The sequence below is a fragment of the Anabas testudineus genome, chromosome 17 (assembly GCF_900324465.2).
Source record: "Anabas testudineus chromosome 17, fAnaTes1.2, whole genome shotgun sequence".
NCBI classification, from domain to species: Eukaryota; Metazoa; Chordata; class Actinopteri; order Anabantiformes; family Anabantidae; genus Anabas; species Anabas testudineus.
In genome coordinates this window covers 13,727,809-13,740,298 of record NC_046626.1, presented here as the reverse complement: position 1 = coordinate 13,740,298, position 12,490 = coordinate 13,727,809, and the positions used below count along the sequence as shown (strand labels likewise).

The following is a 12,490-nucleotide window of genomic DNA, read 5'->3' as shown; positions in this document are numbered from 1 at the left end:
GGAAAACCTGACAATCATCCAGTACTTTTTTTGTTAATCCACATTTTAGTGACCACCAAACTGTATTAAACTGATGATCTAGCAGAGCCTATGCTACTTAGATGATACACACTTTGGTGATATATCTTTGTTAGGGGAAATTTTCAAAATAAAGAAATGCTGCCTCTCACTGCAAGATCTGAGAGAACAAGAATGCAAAGGTAACCTGTGTTAGTAACATGGAGTATCCACACACCTACACACCACACTTCTCCAGTGGCTCCCACTACACAGCCTACACACTGTGGGTGAGCTTAAGCCCAATTCCAGGATTTGCTGACAGCTATTTACAGGGAGGAAATTGTCTTATTTTTAAAGCACTGGAGGTTACTATGGCACAAAATGGTACATTGGACATTACATAACACGGCATTCTTTACATCTCAACATAATTACACATTTACTGCTGAAGATATTCAGCATCTAACATCACTGAGAAAATTACCACATTAAACCACTGAGAAACATGCTCTTATCTGGTGAAATGTAAAGAATGAAAACACTGAACAGACGTTACATTTTCCTGTTCCATTTCCTCCATTTCAGAAGTGAAGTACTTGAACTAGTAAAGTGAAATGGAGCCACTACACATAGACAACATTTAAATAAAGCCAGATTTTACCTGCTTTTACCCTACTCTGCCCTCTTCTAATGGTTGGAACAGTGCCCCTTTGTGGTCAAAATTAGGAAAATCCTGCTCGGAAACTGAAAAACATTCCCTAAAGGTAAACTTATATCAATTTAATAAACATTTACATTGTTATAATGTGCCTAAACAAAGAATTAAGCTCAACACAACAATATACTAACACCATCTATTATACTTGCTATGTTACATAAAAACCCTGAAAGAGGTGCATGATTAGAATTTAGCATTATTGCTCATGAGGGTTTTTTGGCCAGGATCCATTCTGCGAGTGCGTCACTATGGGAATTCCAGTACAACCATGAAGTCGAAAATTGCACACCAAGTGTCACAGCAGCTTTGTGCCAGTAACTGTTTGCAAGGCCTATTTTTCCTATAAGCGCCATCAAGCCATCTAAAACGCTCAGACAAACAAGTTCAAGTAAAAAATGTCTTTACTCTAAGCTGGCAGAATCAAGGCCTTTACCACTTCATGCTATCTAGTATGTGTAAGTAAATTCCTGATATTGGGGGAGGTGTTCTTGGCACATTTTTTCTTTAGTGCTGTTATCAGCAGAGTGGTGTTAGAATGAAAACAATTGAAAACATTTAAGGTATTGTTCCAGGAAACCCACTGCTTTACTGCTCAGCACGTACTGTAAGCACACATACAGTATGCACTGATTATATATGAGAGTACTGAATATTATCAGTGTCAAGCTGTCTTGCTTTCCCCCTGTGAAAGTGAAGTTACGTCCAGTGTTAAGCTGTCAAAGCTCACTGCGCTGACCTTTACCTGTGTCAAGGAAGCAGGGGTTTGGAATAATCTGGGGCTCATCATCAAGCAAACGGTCGTTTTCACTCCACTGGATCCGGTGGTGTCGATTTCGCCTACGACTCCCAAAGCAAAGCAACATGGTCGACCTATAACTTCAAAGGTAATTCTCAACGTCTTTCAATGTAACCATTCAGAAGAAAACATCCAGGAGTCAGTTTGAATTATTGGTCATCCTTTCATTTTCCTCTCAGCCTGGGTTTCATCTTCTTTTGCTTCTTTCAGGCATTGCTGTGAGAAACACTCAGCGGCTCCATTCTCTGCTCCAGCATGTTAGTCCTCAGTCGTTTATGTCCAGCAGGGCTACAAAAAATAAAAATAAAAAATCTATTTTGTCAGTTACTTCATGCTGTGGCCATGATGTGCCTTCCACACAGACCTGATGATGTGGTTACCAGCAGACGTCTGAACAGTAACAGAACAGTCTGATGAAGTGGCCCTGAGAGGCCAAGTGTCACGGTTCACTTGGAGCCGTTTCCTTCTGGTAATTTGTTATGCAGGTGTTGGTTTGCAGGGTCTGACAAAAGAAATACTGATAGAATAAAATATATCCACTGTCCTGTTGTCTTTGTTGCAGTTTAGTCCAGAGGACACTTGTGCTGTTGTAAATCCTGGGATTTTGAAGTGTTGACCAGGTAACAGAGCTTCTCCTGTGTGTCCTTTCTTCTCCTCTGTCCCACGGCTAAATGTTTTCCCCTCTTGATGGCAGCTGGGAGGGTTTTGTCAGAAAAACTGGAATAGCATGTTTTGAGGTTTCCCACAGGTGTGTACACATCTGCCTGATGATGAGTTGATGTCACACTGTGTGAATGAATCTAATCTCTGAACATCACTATGACAAATATGAGTGTACTGTTGATGTTTTGCCAGCATGACTCTGACCTGACTTTGTCCCTAAATTCCTTCAGGTTACATTTAGAGTCCTTACCAACATATTAGGTTTTTGTGGTACTTTTTATCATTGGTGCCTCTATCAGCAATTACTCCCAGACAGTAAATGTCATAAACAACAAGACTGAAATTAATTTTTCTCATCGTTCCAAAAGCCCTTTCTACTTCTCCAGCATTTTAGAAATATAATATTAAACTGTAAATACACTGCATGCAATATGTCTAAAGTAAATTACAACACGACGGGGGACTTTTTTTTTTTTTTTTAGAAATAGCACTCAAATTGAGTTCAGATCAGGTATAATTATATAGTTTTATTGGAAAAACTCATTAGAATACCCACAATAATTAGATTGCCTGTACGTTTGTCTCATCTTCTAAATTGAATTCAATTAAGGATTGTGTTATTCAACAGGACTTCCATTTTCAGTTCATTTTCATTTGACACTTTATTCGTGTCACTTCCAGAGACGATGTCACATTCAGTGATTTGAAGATTTTCAAAAAGCAGAACACTCCTCTAAGAAATTCATGTTAATATTTGGGCAAAAGAAAACAATCTCAAGGATACACCTCCTTTCTGCGGCAACCTATTATAAGCATGGGCTGAGTTGGGAATGGTTTTCACAGCACCGTTCATTACCTTCAGGCAAATTCAGGGGTTGTGATACCTTCTGAATACCTAGAAGCAAGGGCAGATAGGTCTCAACAGCAGGCATGACAGACAGGCAGCACCGCTGTGTTTATACAGGGACACAGACACTATGCATGACAAACACTGGTGTTGTCTAGCAGATTGCATGATGCAGCCAAGCCACATGAGTAAACCCTCTCTAACCCCTCATCAGTATTAGAACATGAGTCAGTGAGAGAAAGTCAGACGTGCACATATGTACAAGCTTTCATGAGGAGTTTGCTTCCTCTGGCAAACAGGGTAACAGAAACACTCAATGAAGCGGGGTCCCTGACTTAGAATGATTGACATGAGGCAGGTAGGCGGCTACAGTTGAAAACTACCCAATTTATTTGGTAATAAGGTGCTGCTGACCTCATTCACACATGCACAACTCACAAATAACAGTTGTATCTAGTATCATCTAGTGTTGTATAGAGACACAAAACCGCTGGTGTTATCTTCAGTACTTTCTGAAAGCACAAACATACATGTCATCTGGATTATTCAGTGTTTGGCGAGGGCTTTGAACGATAAATCAGCATTGAGGCTTGCAGCAGTGACTCACCAGTTCTAATGAGAACAAAAATGTTCATGACTTTTCATAGGTATTGATGTCATGTTTTTAAATTTAGCCTCATGTGAAATGTGTTACATCGCTGTTTTGCACACAGAACATGAAGAAAGTAGAAGAAATTATTCACGGATTTCAGAAAAAAAAAGTCCTTGATTGAAGAGGCGTCTGACCTCGTTGGGCAGAGTCAAAAATGTGTCCATCACAGACCAGGCTGATCTGAATTGCTAATTGATGAGATTCTGCCTGAGGCTTCAATCATATCAAATGACTCCTGATCCCATCTCTTGGATTTTTAATTTTAGCTGGTCCTAGTATTGTGCCCCATTTGGAGGAAAATATGTTGATACTCGCAAACAAAGAACAACATGTTTTACAGAGGATGGGTGTTATGACCAAAAAACAATACCACAACTTGTTATCTTTGTGTCAATAACAATTGAGGAAAAGGGGGTTAAAGTAGTTACTTTAAAGGCCACAAAACTAATTAATGAAAACCAAAACAAACTCCAGACTCTAGCCACGTCTTTGCTCCTTGCTGCTCATGTCCTTCCTACGTTTCTGCTATGACGTCATACAGTTTCCAACTCCCTCTGGCTTGTGACAGCTGCAGGGTTCTCTAAAGGTTTGTTTGAAATTAGAACTACTCTTTTCGTAAGTTTTGTTAGGTGGCAGGCGGGGCTAATGTCCATGCCATGCACGACAACACAGTCCAGTCTCACTGGAATAACAACAGAACGCCTGTACAAGAACCAGAAATACGAAATTAACTAAAACAGCTAGGGGGCAACACATCACTTTCATTTCTTAGAAAATGTGTAAAATGTTAGTTATTGCAGCTTTAAAGTACTGTCAGAGCTCAACAAATTGTGTTATGTGATCAACATTAGTATTTCAGCTTGTTGTGCTGTTGCTTTGCTGAAAATGAAAATGAACATACCAAACATACCAACATCATCACAGTATCCACTGTTTTTCAAGTATCTGACAGTCAACAATATTGTACACATAAAGCAGCAGTACAAGCCTTATTCTACACAAAGAAACCCATATTCAGTTCACTGTCAACTTTCAGAAAAAAAAACATTAACTGTTTGGCTAATCTTAATGGAAACATGGCCAATATTCTCTGGTTCAAGCTTCTCAGTTGTTTGTTTGCATTATTATTATTATTTGTGAATATAGAATATTTTCAGGCTTTGTGTTTAAAAACCCGCCACGACGCCTTTAAGAAAAAAATAAACTGGTTTAAATTATTATCGTTAATTTTAAGATTCTGTGCAATATTGATGTTTTCCGGGGTGTGACCATTAAAGCTCTCTGTGGCGCAATTAATACATGCTGTGGTTACAAAAAAATTACAAATAGATCTGTCAAACAATCCCCCCTAGAAACATTAGAATTATGTTTGTTTTTTAAAACCACGTTTGTTAACGCTGTAAACTGACATTAGGTGCTTCTCCCTTAAATGGATGTAGGCTACAATAGCATATATTCCAAAATATCACATGAGAATTGCTTACAGATATAATGCAAACAAACTGCAGGTTTGGTGCAAGCGAAGCTAATCTGTGCATCTGTGCACGCAGGAGCGCATGTAAAACACAAAAACACACAGTGAAAATATGCAAACATGTGCTTTTGATTCCCCTACAACCAGGTGATTAAACAGCAACAGTGATTACACAATGACCTACCCATTTTCAAAAAGACATACATTTACCAGACCCCTTTCACCCTCCCCTTACTGCATCAACACTGAATACACCGGGAGAATCATACAGGGAGACAGAAGGGCTACAGACAGCAAGGAAAGTTTATGATAATTATGCTTGCAGTAGTGGTATTGAGCGTGGGTGTAGAGCTTTTTAAAATTCAGCTGCACTAGCGACGAGCATACGTCACCATTGCTCCACTGCAGAGAAAATGATAGGTTCGAGGACGTCTGTGGGAGGCTGTGAAAAAATTCCAGACGCTTCTGTCTCTAAAATTCAGGTTTTGAGAGAGCTTGTGCATTTGTATGGTGTGTGTGAGGAAAAGACAGAGATAGAGAATGTTTGAAATTCAATGGGAGAGAGACAGTGACAGTGTGTATTAGCTGCTTAAGGTGTAGCATAAGCAGTACATGGCCGTCTTATTAAATTGTTTGACATTCAACGTGCTCGCAGCTAATTTTTCTGTTTCCCCTGACAGAAAATAATACTAAACATAAAGTGCCAAGAATTGATGTTTGTTTGTTGTACCTGCAACTGTTCTGTACGTGCATGGGTGGATGAATAGGCGAGAGTCTTGACTTTCTCACTCCTATCACAACCCTCCTGTCAGCCAATATGTTACTATTTGTTTCATGTCTCAGCTGAAGAAAATCAAGTTGCAGAAAACTGTGGGTGAGGTTTTGCAGGCTTGGCTGGAGAGAATGGAACAATTGAACACGGGAAAGGTCAGTGTGAATTTCAATAACTGGAAATGGGCAGGGAGACATGGAGGCAACAAACTGGTTTGCAGAAGATGACAAAATGACCAGTGAGGGGACGTAGGCGGAAGCAGCAGAGAAATGCACAGTTTTTACAGGCAGGTTTCTGTGGGCTGGTGGCTCCCAGTCCTCCTCCTCCTCTACACATTAGTTTGCAAACCCCCGCTCATTTCTAGTGTCATCTTGTAAAACTTGCCTCCAAAACTCACTGCAATAGCTTTGATGTGGTATTGCATTCTGTAATCTTCATTCTAATGTGGGAGTAGCAGTAATATCAGAGTTATTTTTGTTATTATTACAGTGCAACACAGACCGGCCTCCTCAGTGTTCTTCTTTAGGGAGCAGGGATGGGAGATGATTGGTTTTAGTAGATCAATTCACTCAAAATAATGACCTGTGATTGCCACAGTGCGCTATAATTTCGTGAAGCACTGGACTATTGTTGACTAAGAGAGGTCAGAGGTGGGACAGAGTGAGAAACTATAAGAAATCCCTTCAATAAGGCTTCTGTATAATTGAACTAAAGAGAGAATATGGTAAGTGCTGGCTGCTGGTTTGCATACATCACAATCTATCAACAATACACGTAGCCTTCAGCAATCATGCTGTATTATATTATTATTCCACTGTCATTCTTCAAACAGCAACATGGAACATGTCAGTCATGCACCATCTGGCTTTCAGTTCAGCTTCCTTGGATATCACCACCGTCCTGCTATTAACAATCCTGTACGGTAGTTGTAAAGTGAATAGAAACATCAATCATGGCAGCATCATTCACACACTCATTTACTACAACATGGCAAAGTAACTTAAACAATTATACTAGTTTTACATTAGTTACAATGTGCATATATCATTGCTACTCCTGATCAGACAGAAATTATACTGCCACTAATAACATAAGACATTATCATCAGTTTATTCTGTGAGCTATATGCAAACCTCAGGTTCTTTCTGCTGCATTTCTATAGAAGAGGCAATAAATCTACAGTATATTGTCTAATTCAGTTCAGTCTTCTCCTTCCCCGTCCTTTCAAGGTTTTTCCTTCCATGCTGTTCCAAAAAGAGGGCCAAGAATAGCGACACATTTGGGCACAAGCTCCCATGTAATTTCCCACGCCTTTTGTCTCCGTTCCTGTGCCGCCCATGCACACTGAGACAATAAGCTAGGAGCTTCGTTATGAAGCTGACAACACTATTTTACACAGAAGCCAGGAGGAATACCGATGTTCCTACCAATGCCCCCCCACCCCCCACCCCCACCAGTGCTAATAACATGCAAACCTGGAGCAGCTGCCGACTGATCTAACACAGCAGTATTTTATTTGTTTCTATCAAGCTGATACAGTTCATGAACCTCAGGTTTACAAAATAAAAACTGAACCGCGTGAAGAGATTCAGTGTTCTTGTCTTGATACAGTGCTGCTGGCTTACTGCAAACAGTTATGCAATCAGCATTCAACAGATAACGGCTCCAGGATAGTGACGCATCATCAATTCTGTATTCTACGTGGGATTAATTGTTGTTATGTTTACTTAACTAGCATATCTGTGACTGATGAAAATCTCCAATCCTCAGCCTGTGAGATAGTTCTGGGACATTTAGTTCCACAGGTGACAGACAATTAAGCCACGCACCACCAGCTTAAGTTAAGTGGTCTTTGGTACAATGGGAACCATGGCAGCATGGTTTCTAATAATTAGTATGATGGGTACATGGGCACAATGGAAAGGTAAACATTTAAAAAACATATATCAAAAGCTCAAAAATATCAAATTGGGAGAGATTTATTTTCCACAGTTTGCACATAGATGAAATCTGAGGAAAAACTGGGGCTTTAGAGTGCAATTTAATAACTTTAAAGTCATTTAGGGTAAATGTTGTGATGCTCTATCAGAAATGACATGCCATCAGTATTGTGGATGAGAACATGTCCTCAGTCAAACACCCAGACGCAGCAGCTTAGTTCCAGTTCAGTCGCCGTCTACGCGGGTTGAATGACAGAGACGTCGAGGTTGGAGAGGCCTGTGCAAACATCTGTATCCTAATTGGTGAAGTTTCATGACAGCTCTATTTGTCAAACTCAATACGGAGAAGTTACATTACACCCTCCTCGTGACATTTTTAGGTGCCCTTAACATAATGACATATCATTCTGTCGCTTCCAGGTACAGTGGAGGAGGAAACATTTCATCGTGCTCGCTGCTTCAGTCCAGTATATGACAAGGTTGCGAGAAACATGTAGAGGTGAACCAGAGAACCTGATCGTGATTTAACTGGACGTGGAGACACCGAGTGATGGTGCCAAGCCAGAATTTTTCTGCAATTTGGCTATGGAGAAATGAGGCCCTGCTGCAGGGATTTTGTTATAATGTCAGCCAAGTCCGAAAATGGCAGCAGTAAGATCGATTAGCTAGGACATTTGGAAAAACACAGCAACACAAACTGTTGTAAACACGTGTGCTCGTCCCTATCACTTTTTTTCCCAGTCATCATCTTTAATTTTGAATGCGAGGGTATCAGAACTGCTGATTAGATGATGCAGGTCTCCACAGAGCATCAGAGAGGTGCTGAATACACAGTTTTGTCTGACACCGACTAGTGACACACGTAGAGGCATTACAAAAGGTTATCACATCCTCCTTCACAATACCAATGTTTTTTTTTTTGAAATCATCAGCAAAAATCAGCAAATCAAAAAGTACACAAAACACTTTGACTTTGTTACTTTGACGACACAGAAGGGGGGGAAAAGGCCCGTTAGAGATATCCTAAGGGGAAACATAAAATGTACTCCATCTCTAGTAAACCACCACAAAAGATCATTGTAGCTCGTTCAGACTTACGGTTCAGAGATGGAACTCTTCCAAATGCTGACAAACCCTCTTTATTAGACAAGGGGGAGTTCTCCCTTCGGGAAGTGTCAGAATCCAGTCAATTTAATAGAGGCACATATCTGCTGTACCAAAGAGATTCGCTTAATAACTTCTGAAGCTCTCCGGAGAGCGTCCAAGCAGGCAGCTGCCATACAGGCACAGTTAAGACCTTGAAGCAAATATCCATGGGAGTAATGCCGCCATACCTTTTTTTGTTTTTTTTATGATGAAATGTCATATTTCCATGCATCACAGAGCTAGAATAATGCTGATGTTATGCTGCATTAATTTCAAACAATTTGCCTAACATTTCAGCACCTTACCACCTGAAACTAATTATTAGCAAGGCAGGAAATGGCATCTAAATTACAACAAATGAGCATTTAATGAGTAAGGGCAGAATATGCTGCACTTCAGCTGCAATTTATATATTTCATTTACCAGAGATCACTTGAATGTACTTAATGGCATGTATCTTGTATGCAGAGCATGCAAAAGTGTGTGTTATTATTGGACATTACTGCCTCATTGAGATCTGAAGTGCTGTAACCTGCTAAACCTCTAACACAAGCCAACTTTTCAAGTATTTTTTTTTCCCTGCCACTGAGGTTGATTGTGTCTGAATATGACAAAAGCAGCACATGCATGCACACACTCTCGCGCTTTATATTTTCTATCCCTTGTGTAATTCAAAGTGAAATAAGCAGCCTAATGAGCTGCGAATGTAGATTTGGGCTACTGGAAAAGAATCTTTAGCAGCAAAAATGACACAGAAACGTGATCTCCTCCAGGTTCTCCTCCTCCTCCTCCCTCCTTCTGCGTCTCTTCATCTTTAACTCAATCCCATCCACCCACAATCCTCCATCCTCTCCGTGCTCACTGAATACTGCATCAGCAGCACGCCCAGGAGAAGGGAGACCTGTTCTTTAACTAGACCAATACGAATAACTGCCACATCGAAAACTGACAAGATGCACCCACACCTTCAGGGAAAACGCAATTCTATAATGTGATTTTGTGTTACGTAATCCTGCGTGATAAATAACTGCAGACACTCCAAGATTAATTCAGGGGAAGCCCCCCCACATGGCCTGATCTACAATACTAGGAGAAGAAGACAGTTGTGCTATTTTTACTCAGGCATCTCCATAGGTACTATAGTTTCTGAGGTCACATGGCTGCCTACCCCTTGGAGATGCACATTGCTGCAGTGCACTATTTCTGGGTTGCTGGCAGGAAAAGACAGGTGTGAACGCTTGTGGAGGGAGAAATCTGCTGAAAGGCTCCACAGCTTCAGGGCTGATGGTGGAAAGATACTGCATGGTGCAAAAAATAACTGGGATAACAAATCCTCCCCCTGTTTCTCCACTATCTGTGACGTAGGCCGTTAAAGCAGTTCAGAGTCAAAGTTAGTGTCATTGTTTGGGGATTGAAAGGTAAAGGCGCGTGTAGCTTGCTGTTATTTCTGACTGATAGAACCTTTGTCTGTATTGAGTCTGAGCACGCTGCTTGGCCGCTGCTGCTGCATGCCAATGAGATCAGCACAGCAGCAGTGTCAGTTTTACGCCTCATCATAGTGACAGCTGCAGGATGGCCAGCATTATGTCGACATCAGTCTCCCTTTCTCATAATACAAGCCTTGTCTATCTAGAGAAACACACAGCTGCTTCGTTCAGAGGACTGATAAAGAACTTTCTGAATGACAATACAATAGGCCAGATAGTAGTGACTAACTCAGGAGACCTTTTATGATAATGGATATCAAAAATGCCATCTTTTGGTGTATTTTAATGAACAAAAAAGTCATCCAATATGACAACCATTCATTGTCCGCATGCCAACTAAGCCCTGAACCCAAGAATTCAATCTTGTCAAGCAGAAAGAAAAAATTGACATGCAGCACACCAGTGTTCCTTTATGTTTTAGGGCAGCACTTCCAGCATTTTGACTCATGACTCCTGTTGTCACGGGTTCAGCCAAATATCAGTTGCTTAACTTTAAGATGAGGCTCAATTTCCCAGTAATTACTCTTATAAAAAAATGCCTAGAATAAAGAGAAAAAAAAAAAAAAGTTTTCTGCTGTTACATCCTTTACATAATCTGAATAATCACACAAGCCTTTGTGTAACCACATTCATGAAGGTCAAGGTCCTGAATAAATTCCCTGACAAAATAATACAAGTTTAAAGTGCCAGAATATAAAATACTTATTTTGTTGTTGTCCAACACAGGGAGAAAATAAAAACCCTGCAGTGTTAGAAGCTGGGGCATTTGGGGAAAAGATGCAACAGGAAACAGACATAATCAAATAAAAGCTGGATGAAAATTACTGTGAGAAGTAGCACAAAAATGGTCTTCCCAAGGACTGTACAACAACCAAGTCCATATCCTTTGATGTCAGTTCTTAGTATCGGTATGCAGTCAGATGCACTGTAGACTACCTAATGCAGTGGGTACCATTAAACAGGATCAAACAGATAACTCAGGTGTTCTCATATGAATTGTTCAAATAAAGGAGGAAAATGATACTTATTTCCTTCCTGTGATATCTTCTTTCTACAAGATGAACCTCATTTCATTCAGGACCAGCACAAATCACTCTGACCTCATCATATTTCGATACCAGCTTTCCAAAACCTCCACATCTAAATGCACATACTGGTTTGACATCACTGCTTTGATCTCGTACCAACATCTCTCATCTACTGTGTGAGAGAAGACAAAGCCTAGCAAAGTTACTGTCACAATGAGTGACGGGCATCTTCACCTGATATAGAGTATTATAGCAGAGAGGTGATCAGATAGAATACAAATTGATTTATTTCATCAGGCATGAATTTGCTCCTCATAGTAAAAGCTGGAGGCTGTGAGTCTGTCAGTAATGGAAATGTTCTTTCACAGCCCAGCGCAGTTGCAAATAAAAGTTATTTGATTCACGATCCTATGGGCACCTATCTCTGAAAGGTATAAACGTGCATAATCATTTATCATAAATAAAAACTCAGCAGGATAAGTGTGTGAGATGAGCAAGAATGCAGAAAATAGTGATTGTTTCGATCTTGATGGGACTTTCCTGCTACTCAAACGGCAAATTGGCTTCTGCATAAGGAGTTAAATACATGCTTGCTTGTGAAAATACTTGACAGAAAAGCAGCTGCACTCGGGATTCAGTCTGATTTGTGCCGGCTTTCAATTCCTCAGCACTAAGTAGTCATCGCCTTGAAAGCACACACTGAAAAAGTCATGACACATGCACATTTGATATGAAACAAACACCACTGAGAATGCATAACCTACATTGAGGCCATTCTTCCTGCAGGGCACTGAACATGAATACATACTTCTGTCTAATCTAATAATAAAAATAAGAACAAGTGTTGGGAAGTGGGAGAAGATTTGTTAATTGTCCTCTTCACATGTAAATAGCTGCTTGGTGTGCTGCAATCCTGTCTCCATATCTCCTAATAGTCCAGTAATGACTCATGCAGCAACAGATCAAA

General features: G+C 40.3%; 1 protein-coding gene across 2 annotated transcripts in view; it reads right to left on the bottom strand.

Annotated features, from left to right (window-relative positions):
* The window catches only part of agap3 (ArfGAP with GTPase domain, ankyrin repeat and PH domain 3), a 101,105-nt gene that overhangs the window by 63,682 nt on the left and 24,933 nt on the right, over nucleotides 1–12,490 (bottom strand). Inside the window, exon 1 of one of the 2 annotated variants that reach the window (XM_026374245.2) lies at nucleotides 1,461–2,178. The exons of the other annotated variant lie outside the window; for it this stretch is intronic. Within the exon in view, the coding sequence (XP_026230030.1) occupies nucleotides 1,461–1,581 (121 nt within the window). The 5' untranslated portion in view covers nucleotides 1,582–2,178. Of the gene's footprint in view, nucleotides 1–1,460; nucleotides 2,179–12,490 lie in introns of those variants that run through there. 2 annotated transcript variants of the gene reach the window in all.